The 19573-nt window shown below is 38.8% G+C and overlaps 1 protein-coding gene across 1 annotated transcript in view; it reads right to left on the bottom strand.

The window, feature by feature from the left end:
* Positions 1-19573, bottom strand: part of DHRS9 (dehydrogenase/reductase 9) — a 107762-nt gene that overhangs the window by 67873 nt on the left and 20316 nt on the right. Inside the window, exon 2 of the mRNA XM_053690055.1 lies at positions 5873-6214. Coding sequence (XP_053546030.1) covers positions 5873-6185 — 313 coding nt within the window. The 5' untranslated portion in view covers positions 6186-6214. The remainder of the gene's footprint in view (positions 1-5872; positions 6215-19573) is intronic.

Raw genomic sequence — 19573 nt, 5'->3', positions numbered from 1 at the left:
TTATCTACCTTCTCCTTGTATGTTTCTTATCCTTCTTAGGCTATTATTTTAGCACTTCTAGCATTTATGCATTGATATAGTGCCCAATGACACCTTAAAGAGAAAGCTAATAGCCTTACAGCAGTGTATTTTTAGAACTGCCAAGCAAAGAAAAATGGACTATGCTTTAACTTCAGCACTATGTTAATGAATGAAGGTCCATTAAACAAAGTTTTTTTTTCTATTGACTTGCCCAGCAAAAAAGATAAAATACTTTTGTACAAGTTTCCAGTTGGAGACGTTATGTCTCTTTTACTCACAGTACCAAGCTTTAGATCTAGGCCTCTTTACGTGGTCCTCTTATTAGCCCTTGTAGAGTTTTTCTGGTCCGGTACGTGTTTGCTGCTTCTGAATCCTTTAGCCGGCTTTACTGCTGCTTCAAAACCACTGGATATCTTAGTTGCCTGCCTCCCTCACGCAACATCGGTGGGAGAGAGGGGCTATACAGCTTCCCGGGTCACAGCGCTTTTCTTGTCCCGCTCTCTTAGGACTATTCCACGCTCGGCACTGTGTGACTTGCGGCGAGCCTCGGTCTTTGGCCCTATAATCACCCCAGGACTCGGGGTTGCGGCGCGGTCAGACCCCGCCAATGATTCTGGAGGTTGAGCTCACTGCCTAACGCGTGCACGTCCTGCGTCTAGGCTCCTCCCCGGAAGTCTCCCTAAATGGCTGTTTTATATGAAGCTAAAGGTATTCTATCAAGTGGGATGCCCCTATTTATATTAGCAATCGTTCGGCTCTTACCCCTTCTTAAGCCACAGACGATCAGGCTCTATGGACGGGTACCGCCGCTGATTAGTAAGAGCCGGCTCCCTGGAAATCCACCATACAGGTCTCTGCTTTAAATATATACACAGACCGGCTCCGGAGCAGAGCCCCGACCCTCCGGAGCGTTAGTGGAGCTGCGAGGTCTCTTGTAGTGTCTGCACCCGCTGCGCAGTGGATCCATGTCCCCAGGTTAGTGTAGGCCCAGACTGCTCAGAGGGAGCTAAAGTTCACCACAGTGTTCGGCTGCTAGTAGATGGGATCAATCCGGTTCAGCAGGGTACTATCAGTCTCAGCTCCTCTCTATGAAGGCTCACCACCTCTCAAAGAAACGCTTTTAAACTTATTCACTTTTTAGGCTAAGGCGCTCAATAAAAATACCATAAAGTGTTATTTAAAATGTTTTTTGTTTTTAGTCTGTTGAATATAATTTATGGACTTTAGAAACTAACCTACCTTTATAATTACTATAGACAGAGGGGTAGATTTATTATACCCCAGGCGGACATAATTTGCTATAGTGAATCATGTCCGCCCTGCATCGCTAATTGGTGAACTGCTTGTGCAATGCCGCCCCCCACAGATTTGCAGCCAACCGTATCCGATTGGGCTGATTGCTGTCCGCCGCATAAGAGGCAGCGAACAAGATATGGAGCAGCGGTCTGAAGGCTTGCGCGGAAACAGAGGCATTGGGGCCAATACGGGGCATGGTAAATCGCCCCCAATAATTTTAATTTTCTGTTAAATATATTTATGACTATAGGAAGGACAGAAAAAGACAGCGCCTCATGGTGCAGACAAACTTCAGAATGCAAAGTTACACTAAAATAACATATGTGATATCCAGAAACACTTATTCAAATATTGCACTGGTTTTTAGAAATAATGTTACTAATTTTATTCAGACAATTATTCAGTCGTTTTTAACGTATGTGTACAATGTATCCAAAGCCGTGATTGGTTCATGTTTGACTAATTGAATTATTTGGCACCCTTTTTAAATTTGTTTAGATTTTACTCGTGTAACTAACTTGAGGAAACGGCCAGGAGCTTGCAGCCGAGAAGCGCATTTTAAGCTCGTTATAATAAAACATACATTGTTTTAAAAAGACACACTTTGTTACGGCTCTTATCTAATTGCCTCCCTCTGCTTCACTGGGGGAGTTTTCAAACATACAAGCCGTCTTCTAATTGCAGATTGTGCCACTCGCTCCAGACACAGAGGGGTAAACGTTGCTGACATTGAGGATCCCCTGTGCACCACGGAGGAGAGTCCACGGCTGCATCTCTGAACAAAGTGAAAAAGTTATGGAGATTAGGCGCTTAATCTGCAAAAGGGATAAAGGTGTGTATGGAGGTCGTTAGCTAAATATGTAGAAAAAACTGGACCTTGGACAGAATAAGTGAAAAATTCTTCTACAATTTATTTTCAAAATAAAAACATGATAATACCAAGATAAAATCAATCACAATCCCTAAGTGTTGCAACACTATATTGATCAATTCATAAAATTTCTAAAATTCAGATATACATTTGTTTCATACACAAATAAAAGGATTTATCTGCTCTTTTGTATCCTTTGTTCAAAGATTTTAGATAGAATGTATTCTTTTATTTCAACACAATTAATAATATTTGTCTCTATTTGATATTTTATATCTATATTTCATCAACTTTAAAATTACAAATATGTAGCAAAAACTAACAATTAGTTAAAACAATTTAAATGCAAGACTGATTATAAATGGTGTCCCCACAATGGCTGTTTACTTATATTGGTTGTAATTTTGTGTATCTAAAAAGTTCATCAAAGCATTTGTAAGTAATTGGAGATAAATTACTGAGGGCTGTGTTCTTTATCCTTATATTTATGCTGTGATATATTACGGTTTCACAGTTACCTCTTTGTATCCTCAGTGAGCTTAATTTGTAGAAAAGGAATGTTCCAAACAGTGTTTAGGGGTGATTTTCTTACCCTCTCTTGTGAGCTGTTACTACTCACGGCTTCCCGGCGGTTCCTATGTGTCCTCAGTTTGACTCTCAGACAAGGGGTTCCGGTAGGTAATTTTCTTTGTGTTACCTTGTCACTGGTCTTTGTAGAAGAGCTCTGATTACAGCACCAAACTGTAGACAATCCTTTTGTTTCTGTAACTTGCGCAAGTTAGCTTTTGTGTTTGTAGTTCCTCAATCTCCTGCACTTAAGTACTTCTGTACGCAGGAAAAAAACAGGCTTTTTCTTTCTTGGTGTTCACACAGATATCAACATGTTTCGCCAGCAACCCTGGCTTTATCAAGATCTTGATAAAGCCAGGGTTGCTGGCGAAACATGTTGATATCTGTGTGAACACCAAGAAAGAAAAAGCCTGTTTTTTTCCTGCGTACAGAAGTACTTAAGTGCAGGAGATTGAGGAACTACAAACACAAAAGCTAACTTGCGCAAGTTACAGAAACAAAAGGATTGTCTACAGTTTGGTGCTGTAATCAGAGCTCTTCTACAAAGACCAGTGACAAGGTAACACAAAGAAAATTACCTACCGGAACCCCTTGTCTGAGAGTCAAACTGAGGACACATAGGAACCGCCGGGAAGCCGTGAGTAGTAACAGCTCACAAGAGAGGGTAAGAAAATCACCCCTAAACACTGTTTGGAACATTCCTTTTCTACAAATTAAGCTCACTGAGGATACAAAGAGGTAACTGTGAAACCGTAATATATTGCAGCATAAATATAAGGATAAAGAACACAGCCCTCAGTAATTTATCTCCAATTACTTACAAATGCTTTGATGAACTTTTTAGATACACAAAATTACAACCAATATAAGTAAACAGCCATTGTGGGGACACCATTTATAATCAGTCTTGCATTTAAATTGTTTTAACTAATTGTTAGTTTTTGCTACATATTTGTAATTTTAAAGTTGATGAAATATAGATATAAAATATCAAATAGAGACAAATATTATTAATTGTGTTGAAATAAAAGAATACATTCTATCTAAAATCTTTGAACAAAGGATACAAAAGAGCAGATAAATCCTTTTATTTGTGTATGAAACAAATGTATATCTGAATTTTAGAAATTTTATGAATTGATCAATATAGTGTTGCAACACTTAGGGATTGTGATTGATTTTATCTTGGTATTATCATGTTTTTATTTTGAAAATAAATTGTAGAAGAATTTTTCACTTATTCTGTCCAAGGTCCAGTTTTTTCTACATATTTAGCTAACGACTTCCATACACACCTTTATCCCTTTTGCAGATTAAGCGCCTAATCTCCATAACTTTTTCACTTTATACACTTTTCTATCTGGGAAGTAGATAGTAGGAGAATAAGGCAAGGGATATTAACTCTTAAGCGCTAGTTTATTTAACCCCCTTTTTTTGCTGCATCTCTGAACAGTTTGGAGGATCCGTGACTCATTGTACTGACTGCTGTTGAATGTCAGCCCGCACATTCGCACTTCTATACATAAGAGTGCCAGTTCTTTTGTGAGTATATCTCCATCTGTTTTTAGTGTAACTTTGCATTCTGAAGTTTGTCTGCACCATGAGGTGCTGTCTTTTTCTGTCCTTTCTATAGATGCACTGATCGATCACTCAGTCCCAAGACAAGCAGCCCATCTCTCCAACTTACCACCTAACCAGAGACTGTTTTTTCGTCCGTGATACCGGTCAAGGTTTTATTCATACTTTTTTGGGACTTTAGATAAAATTGTTTTTTGGACTCTTTTTCTCAAACTAGTGTATTTACAACTATTTGTTTTATTGTATGCACGTGTATGAGCACTTATATTCTATTTTTTATCTGTATCGTAGTTTCAACTATATTTACTTTGGCGCACACTATCACTATATATTTAATATAGTGCTATTTCCCCATATTTATGACTATGCCTAGCATCAAAGTTCTATAGGTAGACTGGTACCTTACAAGTCAGTAGGATAAAAATGTTATGGGATTTAAAAGGGTTTTGCTCTTTAAAGTTTCACGGTCATTTTAAAAAATCAAAACCCTTGTCAAGAGATAGTGAGATAAATATCTTTATGAAACAATAAAAGCGGAAAGGTTATAGTAATATTGCTTCGTTTGTGCATGGTCACCTGCCCAACCTCCAATCCTTCTTTATTATGTAGCAGAGAGCACAACTCTGTCAGGGCTCAGGCACCACCTGTCAAAGCACATCCTTCCCTCATAAGATAACAGAGTAAGTCAGTGACATCATGGGCCTGAGCCAGATATTCAGGGATTGGTAGTGTTTTCAGGTGTCCAGTATTCAACTAAGCAGTCCAGAAATTTAGCAGGTTGTCCAGTAAATTCTTCACAAAAATACTGGACACTTGAATGTCCATTATTTTTTATGTCTATGAGTTTTAGATACATTTACAATGCCTCATACATCCCAATGCATTACAAATATGGAACAGAAAGAAATAAGTGACAGTCAAGGAGATTGAATCATTGCTGTTTATTTGTGGTGCAGCAGCAGAGAAAGTAAAATGGTTGATTTGTATGTTATGGGCAGCCATGGGGTAAAATATCTGATCAGTTGTAAAAAATATACATAGTTAGATCAAGAGTGGGGGCTTTTAGGAGTGGGCAATGATGTGACCCTAGCTACCATCATACCCAGTCACCTAGAGATTGTCCAGTATTTTTGTGGTAAACAGCTAGTAACCCTATGCATCAGTGCTGAGGTGAGCACTCTGGAGATGGGGACTCAGGAGTGTTGCACTTAGTGCTGCAGCTAAGCACTGGTATGATACAGTGCTTAGCTGCAATATGCAGCAGCTAGTGCCCTGATCGCCCTGCCCAAACTGTGGGCCTTAATTGATTTGGGCAAATTCAGGACAATCTAGGGTAGTTTAGCTGAAATCAGTGACCTTAATTGCCTTTTAAAAAGAAAAAAGAAACTGCCCAAGTTCAGGACTGTCACAAAAAACAGGGACATCTGGCCACCTTAATTTAACTTATTTATATTACTGGACTTATTTAATTATCCATAATAAAATAATATTTTTGCTGAGTTATTAGTTTATGAGACAAAAAACAACCAAACCTACCTTTATCTCCAACTTCTTTGCTTACCCATTCAGCTAGTTTAGTTACATTGTCTGCCTTGGTCACATCGAGTAACACAGTCCTAAGTCTTTCTGAAGTTGTTTCTCTGAGTCCATTGGCTCCAACCTCTGTCAAACAAGTAGCAAGGACTTTAAATCCTCTTTTATCAAATGTCTGTGCAGCATGGTTTCCAAATCCTGTGTCACATCCAGTGATCAGTATATATTTGTCCTTGATTGATTTAATTTTTGATCCATCTCTTACTCTCCACCAAATGTAAAGAAAAGTTAAAAAGCTCATCAAATAAATAAGCATTTTAGTTGTTATTCGTAATTTAGTATTTCCTAGAAAACAATAAATACACATAGATCAGCTACAGCAGTGATAACTTCTAATCATGTATTTAAAAACTTTTTTATATATGTATATAAATTGAGGTTGCATTGCTCCAAAACTGATCACTAATAATCTCCCTGTTATAAACCATTCTCTGAATATAATATTTACATTGTTATGCTATGCTTCTACCACAGTGAGAGCAAGATTGCAGTGGATCCAATAAATCATATAGAGCTAGATTACATGTAAAGCACAATAGTGCAGGGTGTGTTATCTTTTTGTGCAACCTCAAAATCTGGTATTAAAAGTGGTGGTTTAAATATATTAAACAAAGTATCTAAACATGGTCAAAATGTTTGTAATGCTACATATATTTTTAATGGCTAGTGCAAGGATTGCTACAAGCGAGCTCATTCCCCTCGTATGACATGTGATAAAACTCAATCCAAAATATCACTGCAAAATTTAGCTCTTTTTATGACCTGAACTATTATTATTTCTATTAAACTATTATTATATCACAGAACTAAATGAACTAAACTACTTGCTCCCCATTGGCACCTGGTGCACCCTCAGTTTATAGCACCACCCTCTTTTCATTTAAGTGATATCAGACATCAATTTTATTGCGCCCCCCTATCGAAGTTTATTATGTGAGGCAGGGATGGACTGAGCCCAAAAATAGACCCAGGCATTTTAAGGCAGAGCAGCCTACTCCCCTTAGTTGCAGCATTTCAAAAACATTTCCAGGGACAGTTTGCAGCAGAGCAAGTAAGCAGGTTACCGGAATATTGACGACCTACACCACTGCTCCGCCCACTCAGTTCTGTGATCAAAGTACACCCATTTGATAGTAATAGTATCATTTAGACTTATCCATATCATATACAGATTACATCACCAAGCTCTTACACCTGCCCCATAATACTGACAATACCAGTCTCTGGAACACATTCAGGGCATATGTTATTGCTAGAAATACAGAATACTGTTCAGCCCACTCACTTTTTATCCATCCTGTGCTAGCAGCTGGTGCCTGACAACACCAATAAAGTCCTCTTAGAGGAAAAAGACGTAGTCGCACCAGGAACATTCTTGCAATCTTGTAGTATTCAATGGCTATGTTTAAATACAAACAGCATTTCAGTTACCCCTTAATTATGTTGAATTAAGCATGATTAAGGGGTAACTCCCGAAATGCTGTTGTTTGTATTTATACATAGCCATCAAATAAAATGCTTCATCCCCTCCTGTCCAATCCTGAAGTAAACAATGAATCTTGTGATTCATTGCTTACTTCGGAGCAGATGAATACCTATTGCACATGTCTAAAAATAGTCTCAGGAGCATGCATTCCTCCCAATGTAGAGAATGCAAACCAAAAATGGTCAACTCCTAAGCTTACGTTCCTGTTTTTTTTTCAAATAAAGATACCAAGAGAACGAAGAACATTTTATAATGAGAGTAAATTATAAAGATGCTTGAAATTGCATGCTCTATCTGATTCATGATAGAAAAAAAAAATTGGGTTTCGGTTTCATATCTTTTTAAGCACTCCACCAGGGAATAACATACAGTAAGATAGAGCAGAGGAACGAAAACTGCAAGGAAGGCCACAGGGGCTAAATAATTGTTCAGACATTATTGTTCCAAAATCATGTTGTAGTGAACTACCTTAAAGGGACAGTGCACTGTAAAATAGTTTTTCCCTTAATGTGTTTCCAATTACTTGTTATACCATTGGAAGGGTATAACACGTATGATACATTTCTTCTTTAGGTTTATTTTTTATATGAAATAGCTGTTTTTGTTCTTTACACCACAACCCATTAAAATGGGTTGAGCTTGCAGGTAAATCAGGTTTTCTCATTTTATCACTTTTGGTACACAGATATGCTTCTTTATATTGTCTCTGTATTGTCTATATACCAAAGTCCAATACTTTGAGAGAACAATTTAAAATGATCATTTTTTTTACTTATCTCTCCTATCTCCCACTTGGTGTGTAATTTATTTTGCTGGCTATGTTTACACATCTTTTCTATAGCCTATACTTAGGTATAGAAACTACCACTATAGGTAGATATACCACAGGGAAAATCAGCTATTTCAAATGCCAATATAACTGTGAAGGAAATATTTGTAAACAATGTAATACAATTCAATAGGTAAAATCATTGGGAACAAATTAAAAGCAAGAAAAATGTAGGGTAAATTGTACCTTTAACTGTTTATGAATTTTTGCCTAAATTACGAGTTTTGCAGTAACAGGGGTGCGGTGCTAACGAGCAGGTTTTTTTCTCACCGCTCACTTTACTACAGCGCTGGTATTATGAGTTTTTACAACCCTGGCGTTAATAGACAAAAAGTGATCGTAGAGCAAAATTTTGCTCCAAATCTCACTTCAATACCAGCGCTGCTTAAGTGAGCGGTGAGCTGGTGCAACCTGCTCGTGCACGATTTCCCCATAGGAATCAACACGGAGAGCCGGATGAGAAAAAGTCTAACACCTGCAAAAAAGCAGCGTAAAACTCCTATGGGGAAACACATTTTATGTTTACACCTAACACCCTAACATGAACCCGAGTCTAAACACCCCTAATCTTACAATTATTAACCCCTAATCTGCTGCCCCCGACATCGCTGATACCTACATTATTCTTATTAACCCCTAATCTGCCACCTATATTATACTTATGAACCCCTAATCTGCTGCCCCCAACATCGCTGCCACCTACATTATATTTATTAACCCCTAATCTGCCGCCCCCAATGTCGCTGCCACCTACCTACACTTATTAACCCCTAATCTGCCACCCTAACGTCGCCGCCACTATAATAAACATATTAACCCCTAAACCGCCACACTCCTGCCTCGCAAACATTAGTTAAATATTATTAACCCCTAATCTGGCGGCCTGAACATCGCCTCCACCTACCTACATTTATTAACCCCTAATCTGCCACCCCCAATGTCGCCGCCACTATACTAAATGTACTAACCCTAACCCTAACACCCCCTAACTTAAAAATAATTACAATAAATCTAAATAAAATTCCTATCATTAACTTCATTATTCCTATTTAAAAATAAATACCTATAAAATAAACAGCTAGCTACAATATAACTAATAGTTACATTGTAGCTAGCTTAGGGTTTATTTTTATTTCACAGGCAAGTTTGTATTTATTTTAACTAGGTTGAATAGTTATTAAATAGTTATTAACTATTTACTAACTACCTAGCTAAAATAAATACAAAAGTACCTGTAAAATAAAACCTAACCTAAGTTACAATAACACCTAACACTACACTATAATTAAATAAATTACCTAAATTAAATTAAATTAGCTAAAGTAAAAAAAAAACACTAAATTACAGAAAATAAAAAACAAATTACAGATATTTAAACTAATTACACCTAATCTAATAGCCCTATCAAAATAAAAAAATGCCCCCCCCCAAATAAAAAAAAAACCCTAGCCTAAACTAAACTACCAATAGCCCTTAAAAGGGCCTTTTTGCAGGGCATTGCCCTAAAGTAATCAGCTCTTTTACCTGTAAAAAAAAAATACAAACAACCCCCCCAACAGTAAAACCCACCACCAACACAACCAACCCCTCAAATAAAATACTATCTAAAAAAACCTAAGCTCCCCATTGCCCTGAAAAGGGCATTTGGATGGGCATTGCCCTTAAAAGGGCAGTTAGCTCTTTTGCAGGCCCAAACCCTAACCTAAAAATAAAACCCACCCAATACACCCTTAAAAAACCTAACACTATTCCCCTGACGATCGAATTACTGTTCTGAAGACCGGACATTCATCCTCAAGGATGCGTCAGAAGTCTTCATCCAAGCCAGGCAAAGTGGTCCTCCAGACAGGCAGAAGTCTTCATCCAGATGGCATCTTCTATCTTCATCCATCCAAAGCGGAGTGGCTCCATCTTCAAGACATCCGACGCGGAGCATCCTCTTCATCCGGAGTCTTCTTACTGAATAAAGATACCTTTAAGTGACGTCATTCAAGATGGCGTCCCTTAGATTCCGATTGGCTGATAGAATTCTATCAGCCAATCGGAATTAAGGTAGAAAAAATCCTATTGGCTGATGCAATCAGCCAATAGGATTGAGCTCACATTCTATTGGCTGATTGGAACAGTCAATAGAATGCGAGCTTAATCCTATTGGCTGATTGCAATCGGAATCTAAGGGACGCCATCTTGGATGATGTCACTTAAAGGTACCTTCATTCAGTAAGAAGACTCCGGATGAAGAGGATGCTCCGCGTCGGATGTCTTGAAGATGGAACCACTCCGCTTCGGATGGATGAAGATAGAAGATGTCGTCTGGATGAAGACTTCTGCCTGTCTGGAGGACCACTTCACCTAGCTTGGATGAAGACTTCTGCCACTTCCTTGAGGATGGATGTCGGGTCTTCAGAACAGTAAGTCGATCTTTAGATGGATAGTGTTAGGTTATTTTAAGGGTGTATTGGGTAGGTTTTATTTTTAGGTTAGGGTTTGGGCCTGCAAAAGAGCTAACTGCCCTTTTAAGGGCAATGCCCATCCAAATGCCCTTTTCAGGGCAATGGGGAGCTTAGGTTTTTTTAGTTAGTATTTTATTTGGGGGGTTGGTTGTGTGGGTGATGGGTTTTACTGTTGGGGGGGTTGTTTGTATTTTTTGTTCAGGTAAAAGAGCTGATTACTTTGGGGCAATGCCCCGCAAAAGGCCCTTTTAAGGGCTATTGGTAGTTTAGTTTAGGCGAGGGTTTTTTTTATTTTGGGGGGGCATTTTTTTATTTTGATAGGGCTATTAGATTAGGTGTAATTAGTTTAAATATCTGTAATTTGTTTGTTTTTTTCTCTAATTTAGTGTTTGTTTGTTTTTTGTACTTTAGCTAATTTAATTTAATTTAGGTAATTGTATTTAATTTAGTTAATTTATTTAATTATAGTGTAGTGTTAGGTGTTATTGTAACTTAGATTAGGTTTTATTTTACAGGTACTTTTGTATTTATTTTAGCTAGGTAGCTATTAAATAATTAATAACTATTTATTAACTATTCTACCTAGTTAAAATAAATACAAACTTGCCTGTAAAACAAAAATAAACCCTAAGCTATCTACAATGTAACTATTAGTTACATTGTAGCTAGCTTAGGGTTTATTTTATAGGTAAGTATTTAGTTTTAAATAGGAATTATTTAGTTAATGATATTAATATTTATTTATATTTTTTGTAATTATATTTAAGTTAGGGGATGTTAGGGTTAGGGTTAGACTTAGGTTTAGGGGTTAATAAATTTAGTATAGTGGTGGCGACATTGGGGGCGGCAGATTAGGGGTTAATAAGTGTAGGTAGGTGGCGGCGATGTTAGAGGTGGCAGATTAGGGGTTAATCATATTTAACTAGTGTTTGCGAGGTGGGAGTGCGGCGGTTTAGGGGTTTATATGTTTATTATAGTGTCGGCAATGTTGGGGCGGCAGATTAGGGGTTAATAAGTGTAGGTAGGTTGCGGCGACATTGGGGGCAGCAGATTAGGGGTTAATAAATATAATGTAGGTGTCGGCGATGTTGGGGGCAGCAGATTAGGGGTTCAGAAATATAATATAGGTGGCGGCAGTGTCCGGAGCGGCAGATTAGGGGTTAAAAAATTTATTTTAGTGCTTGTGATATGGGAGGGCCTCGGTTTAGGGGTTAATAGGTAGTTCATTGGTGTTAGTGTATTTTTAGCACTTTAGTTATGAGTTTTATGTTACAGCGTTGTACCATAAAACTCTTAACTACTGACTTTTAAATGCGGTAGGAATCTTGACAGGGTAGGGTGTACTGCTCACTTTTTGGCCTCCCAGGACAGACTCGTAATATCAGTGCTATGGAAGTCCCATAGAAAAAAGACTTTACAAAGTTTACGTAAGCCGTTTTGCGGTAAGGCCTAAAAAGTGTGCGGTGCCCCTAAACCTGCAAGACTCATAATACCAGCGGTAGTAAAAAAAGCAGCGTTAGTACCTGTTAACGCTGCTTTTTTAGCTTACCGCAAAACTCGTAATCTAGGCCTATGTATTTTATTTTTTGTCTTAATCCCTGGACCCTGGCTTAACCTCTGGTCTGCTTTGAAAACATGCACTACATACACTTTAGAATAGCAGTGGAGACTTAGACAAATTGTGCACTTACTGTCTATCTGTAAAGTGCCCGTGTAGCCAGCAATCTGGATGTGCTTCCCTAAGCATTGTGTGATATCTGCACACAGCCAGCTAACTGGGAGAAAAGGAGTTGACAGGACTGATACCATCTCCCATATTTGGCACTGTGTTTTGCACCCATCTATGACACTCTTGAATGCTCAGATGAAACTTAACTACCCAGTTTGTTCTACTTTGGCAAGGGGGAATATTAGGGATCACTTGAAGCCACAATATAGAAGGTGGTTAATGTTACAGTGGGGTGGTGGTATTATGCATCATGGACAATGGGTCTCATTACACATCATGGGAAGAATTAATGTAGTGTAGGGTTTATTAGCTGTGGTTTCTTTGTTGCAGGGGGTATAAAGTCAATAGGCTGGATTGCCAACAGTTACATGCAAGCGAAAAGGGGTTTATCGCTGGTGTTTGTGCGTATCAGGTTTATTTTCTCTTATTTCAAGTAGAAAGTAAACACGATTGCTTGAGTGCAATTGAAGTTAATGCAAAACAAAAAAAAGTGTCACAAAAAAAAAAGGGTTTAAAGATATGAGGTCTCAGGTGTTTTAACATAGAGATACCTATTCATGTCTAAATATATCTATATATGCATGTACTGTATGTATATATATATATATATATATATATATATATATATATATATATATATATATATTTACATATGTATTTATGTGTACATATGTATTTATGTATGTAGATGTGTATATATGTATTTACAGACAAATATACACACATGTAAACACATATACATATATAGAATTGCATTAGAGCCCTTTGCAGTTAAAGGGACAGTAAAGTCCAAATTTGACTTTCATAGTTGAGATAGGGCATGTCATTTTAAACAACTTTCCAATTTACATTTATCATCAAATTTGCTTTTTTCTCTTGTTATTTAAACCTAGGAAGGCTCATATGCTGATTTCTTACACTCTATAATCCACATCTTATCTCACTGTCTGGCTGTGAATAGTTAAAAAAGTGCTGTTTGTTCATGTGTGCCATATAGATAACACTGTGCTCACTCTAGGGGAGTTATTTAGTCAGTACTAATTGCCTGAAATGCAAGTCTGTCAAAAGATCTGAGATAAGGGGGCAGTCTGCAGAAGTTAAGATTCAATGTAATCAGAGTGTATTAATATAACAGTGTTGGTTATGCAAAACTGGGGAATGGTAAATAAAGGGATTATCTATCTTTTTAAACAATAACATTTTTGGTGTTGACTGTCCCTTTAAAGGTACAGTCTACAATAGAATTGTTATTGTTTTAAAAGACAGATAATCCCTTTATTACCCATTCCCCAGTTTTGCATAACCAACACAGTTATATTAATATACTTTTTACCTCTGTGATTACCTTGTATCTAAGCCTCTGCAGACAGCCTCCTTATCTAAGTGCTTTTGACAGATATGCAGTGTAGTCAATCAGTGAAGACTCCTAAATAACTTCACGGGAGTGAGCACAATGTTATCTATATGAAACACATGAACTAGTACTGTCTAACTGTGAAAAACTTTCAAAATGCTCTGAGCTAAGAGGCGGTTTTCAACGGTTTAGAAATCAGTTTGAGCCTAGCTAGGTTTAGCTTTTCAAAAATACCACCAAGGGAACAAAGCAAATTTGATGATAAAAGTAAATTGGAAAGTTGTTTAAAATTGCATGCCCTATCTGAATCATGAAAGTTTAGTTTTGACTTTACTGTTCCTTTAATATTCTTTTTACCTCTGTGATTACATTGTATCTAAGAGCCTACTTCCAGCCCCCTGATCACATGACTGTGACTGTTTATTATCTACTAGCCCTAAAGCCCGTTTACACTGGCCATTTTTTTGCAGTACAGCGGTCCCACCCATTGCTCTCTCTCTCCCCCTCTCTTTTGTGCTCTCTCCCCCTCTCTTTTGCGCTCTCTCTCGCTCCACCTCTCTTTTGCTCTCTCTCTCCCCCCTCTCTTTTGCTGTATTTCTCCCCCCTCTCTCTTGCGCTCTCTCTTGCTCCACCTCTCATTTGCTCTCTCTCTCCCCCCTCTCTTTTGCTCCCTCTCTCCCCCTTTCTTTTACTTTCTCGCCCCCCTCTCTTTTGCTCTCTCTCCCCCTCTCTTTTGTGCTCTCTCTCCCCCCTCTCTTTTACGCTCTCTCTTTACCCCCTCTCTTTTGCGTTCTCTCTCTCCCCCCTCTCTTTTGCATTCTCTCTCTCTTAAAGCGCTCTATCTCCCCCTCTTTTGTGCACTCTCTCTCCCCTATTTTTGCACTCTCTCTCCCTCCCCCTCTCTTTTGCGCTCTCTGTCTCCCCCTCTCTTTTGCTCTGTCTCTCTCCCCTTTTTTTTGCTCTCTCTCTCTCCATCCCTCTCTTTTGCTCTCTCTCCATTGCTCTCTTTTTGCTCTCCCCCTCTCCCCTTTCTCTTTTGCTCTCTTTCTTCCCCTCTCTTTTGCTCTCTCTCTTTCCCCCTCTTCTGCTCTTTCCCCTCTCCTGCTCTTCCCCCTCTCTTTAGCTCTTTCCTATCTCTTTTTGTCTCTCCCCCTCTATTTTGCTCTCTCTCCCTCTTCCCTCTATTTTGCTCTTTCCCCTCTATTTTGCTCTTTCCCCTCTCTTTTGCTCTTTCCCCTCTCTTTTGCTCTCTCTCCCCCTCTCTTCTGCTCTTCCCCCTCTCCTGCTCTTTCCTATCTCTTTTTGTCTCTCCCCCTCTCTTTCTATTTCTCTCCCCTCTCTCTTGCACCGACTTGATCCGACCATGCCCCCGCCATGCCCGGCCACGCCCCAACCATGTCTGGTCACACCCACTCGCCCACCGGTCATGTCTATACTCCTGCTTGGTCACGCCCACTTTCGCCCCACCACCGCAAACAGCATGTCAGGTAAGGCCAGGTGTGTTTGTCCTTGTGCTGTCTCTACTGCGCATGACAGCTTCGGACAAACACACTTGGCCTTTTATATTATAAGATTGTCTTGCATTTAGCATTGTTTTGTGCTAAAAGAGTTAAGGAAACAATGACATACAGTAGGATAGAATAAAATATAACCTTTATTGGATAAATAAATAAAAGAGGGGGGGGAATTTCCTCAATGTTAGAATAACAATGAAAAATAAAAAATAATATATACAGTGTATAACGTTAGGTCCGATTAAATTACTATTAGTATAAAAGGTGAGGAGCACCCCAACTATATATGTATAAAAGGAGAATGGAAAAAATAATAACAATATATAAAGTAAATATCAAAATAGGAACATAGTCCCACAAGGTGCGGTGATATCGTACCACCAATTTGATATAACGGTACTATAGCGTAAAGTCAAGTAAATACTCAGTCACTGGTGAACATATTTCACACAGCTGGCTAAGACAAATAATATTCAGCAAGTAGCAGTTAGACTATACAGGGAGTGCAGAATTATTAGGCAAGTTGTATTTTTGAGGATTAATTTTATTATTGAACAACAACCATGTTCTCAATGAACCCAAAAAACTCATTAATATCAAAGCTGAATAGTTTTGGAAGTAGTTTTTAGTTTGTTTTTAGTTATAGCTATTTTAGGGAGATATCTGTGTGTGCAGGTGACTATTACTGTGCATAATTATTAGGCAACTTAACAAAAAACAAATATATACCCATTTCAATTATTTATTTTTAACAGTGAAACCAATATAACATCTCAACATTCACAAATATACATTTCTGACATTCAAAAACAAAACAAAAACAAATCAGTGACCAATATAGCCACCTTTCTTTGCAAGGACACTCAAAAGCCTGCCATCCATGGATTCTGTCAGTGTTTTGATCTGTTCACCATCAACATTGCGTGCAGCAGCAACCACAGCCTCCCAGACACTGTTCAGAGAGGTGTACTGTTATCCCTCCTTGTAAATCTCACATTTGATGATGGACCACAGGTTCTCAATGGGGTTCAGATCAGGTGAACAAGGAGGCCATGTCATTAGATTTTTTTCTTTTATACCCTTTCTTGCCAGCCACGCTGTGGAGTACTTGGACACGTGTGATGGAGCATTGTCCTGCATGAAAATCATGTTTTTCTTGAAGGATGCAGACTTCTTCCTGTACCACTGCTTGAAGAAGGTGTCTTCCAGAAACTGGCAGTAGGACTGGGAGTTGAGCTTGACTCCATCCTCAACCCGAAAAGGCCCCACAAGCTCATCTTTGATGATACCAGCCCAAACCAGTACTCCACCTCCACCTTGCTGGCGTCTGAGTCGGACTGGAGCTCTCTGCCCTTTACCAATCCAGCCACGGGCCCATCCATCTGGCCCATCAAGACTCACTCTCATTTCATCAGTCCATAAAACCTTAGAAAAATCAGTCTTGAGATATTTCTTGGCCCAGTCTTGACGTTTCAGCTTGTGTGTCTTGTTCAGTGGTGGTCGTCTTTCAGCCTTTCTTACCTTGGCCATGTCTCTGAGTATTGCACACCTTGTGCTTTTGGGCACTCCAGTGATGTTGCAGCTCTGAAATATGGCCAAACTGGTGGCAAGTGGCATCTTGGCAGCTGCACGCTTGACTTTTCTCAGTTCATGGGCAGTTATTTTGCGCCTTGGTTTTTCCACACGCTTCTTGCGACCCTGTTGACTATTTTGAATGAAACGCTTGATTGTTCGATGATCATGCTTCAGAAGCTTTGCAATTTTAAGAGTGCTGCATCCCTCTGCAAGATATCTCACTATTTTTGACTTTTCTGATCCTGTCAAGTCCTTCTTTTGACCCATTTTGCCAAAGGAAAGGAAGTTGCCTAATAATTATGCACACCTGATATAGGGTGTTGATGTCATTAGACCACACCCCTTCTCATTACAGAGATGCACATCACCTAATATGCTTAATTGGTAGTAGGCTTTCGAGCCTATACAGCTTGGAGTAAGACAACATGCATAAAGAGGATGATGTGGTCAAAATACTCATTTGCCTAATAATTCTGCACTCCCTGTAGTAAGTGTCTGAGTCGGACTGGAGCTCTCTGCCCTTTACCAATCCAGCCACGGGCCCATCCATCTGGCCCATCAAGACTCACTCTCATTTCATCAGTCCATAAAACCTTAGAAAAATCAGTCTTGAGATATTTCTTGGCCCAGTCTTGACGTTTCAGCTTGTGTGTCTTGTTCAGTGGTGGTCGTCTTTCAGCCTTTCTTACCTTGGCCATGTCTCTGAGTATTGCACACCTTGTGCTTTTGGGCACTCCAGTGATGTTGCAGCTCTGAAATATGGCCAAACTGGTGGCAAGTGGCATCTTGGCAGCTGCACGCTTGACTTTTCTCAGTTCATGGGCAGTTATTTTGCGCCTTGGTTTTTCCACACGCTTCTTGCGACCCTGTTGACTATTTTGAATGAAACGCTTGATTGTTCGATGATCACGCTTCAGAAGCTTTGCAATTTTAAGAGTGCTGCATCCCTCTGCAAGATATCTCACTATTTTTGACTTTTCTGATCCTGTCAAGTCCTTCTTTTGACCCATTTTGCCAAAGGAAAGGAAGTTGCCTAATAATTATGCACACCTGATATAGGGTGTTGATGTCATTAGACCACACCCCTTCTCATTACAGAGATGCACATCACCTAATATGCTTAATTGGTAGTAGGCTTTCGAGCCTATACAGCTTGGAGTAAGACAACATGCATAAAGAGGATGATGTGGTCAAAATACTCATTTGCCTAATAATTCTGCACTCCCTGTAGTAAGTGTCCAGATTAAAGTACTAGTATATGGCTAGATCTAAGGGATATGTTCCCCAGTACGGTACCAATATAATATATACCAGCCCCCAAAATACCATAAACTTATAATATCATATATACTAAATATATGTGGAACATTTTTTACACATATACTCTAATTAACGTTATGCCTGTTGAAGAAGCCGAGGCGAAATGTGCATCAAGCCGATATTACTCTGTGCATAATTATAATTAGAGTATATTGAGGGGATTCCCCCCCTCTTTTATTTATCTATCCAATAAAGGTTATATTTTATTCTATCCTACTGTATGTCGTTATTTCTTTCACTCTAAATAGTACCTACGTGAGTGCTCTTTATGGTGTATCTTTTCTTTACATTAGTCAATTAGTTTAAACTAAGAATACCAAGAAAAATAAGCAAATTTAAAGATAAAAGTAAATTGGAAAGTTGATTAAATTTACAAATCCTATCTGAATAATGAAAGTTTAATTTTGACTATACTGTCCCTTTAAGTAGATGAAAACATGAAAAAACATATTAATGCAATATTCATATTTAATAAAGTGTTAGTGTATTTACTATAAATATTTTGCATTCCAATTTTCTGCACATAGCAGAATATGTTCTATGTATTATTAAATAAATATTCCTATATAAATGTGTATATCTATACCTATTGTATATATAATCATGTATATTTATAGGTATACAGGGAGTGCAGAATTATTAGGCAAATTAGTATTTTGACCACATCATCCTCTTTATGCATGTTGTCTTACTCCAAGCTGTATAGGCTTGAAAGCCTACTACCAATTAAGCATATTAGGTGATGTGCATCTCTGTAATGAGAAGGGGTGTGGTCTAATGACATCAACACCCTATATCAGGTGTGCATAATTATTAGGCAACTTCCTTTCCTTTGGCAAAATGGGTCAAAAGAAGGACTTGACAGGCTTAGAAAAGTCAAAAATAGTGAGATATCTTGCAGAGGGATGCAGCACTCTTAAAATTGCAAAGCTTCTGAAGCGTGATCATCGAACAATCAAGCGTTTCATTCAAAATAGTCAACAGGGTCGCAAGAAGCGTGTGGAAAAACCAAGGCGCAAAATAACTGCCCATGAACTGAGAAAAGTCAAGCGTGCAGCTGCCAAGATGCCACTTGCCACCAGTTTGGCCATATTTCAGAGCTGCAACATCACTGGAGTGCCCAAAAGCACAAGGTGTGCAATACTCAGAGACATGGCCAAGGTAAGAAAGGCTGAAAGACGACCACCACTGAACAAGACACACAAGCTGAAACATCAAGACTGGACCAAGAAATATCTCAAGACTGATTTTTCTAAGGTTTTATGGACTGATGAAATGAGAGTGAGTCTTGATGGGCCAGATGGATGGGCCCGTGGCTGGATTGGTAAAGGGCAGAGAGCTCCAGTCCGACTCAGACGCCAGCAAGGTGGAGGTGGAGTACTGG

This window comes from Bombina bombina, chromosome 1, assembly GCF_027579735.1.
Source record: "Bombina bombina isolate aBomBom1 chromosome 1, aBomBom1.pri, whole genome shotgun sequence".
NCBI lineage: Eukaryota > Metazoa > Chordata > Amphibia > Anura > Bombinatoridae > Bombina > Bombina bombina.
Note: the sequence above shows the minus strand (reverse complement) of the source record. Positions and strands in the feature narration are given on the sequence as shown.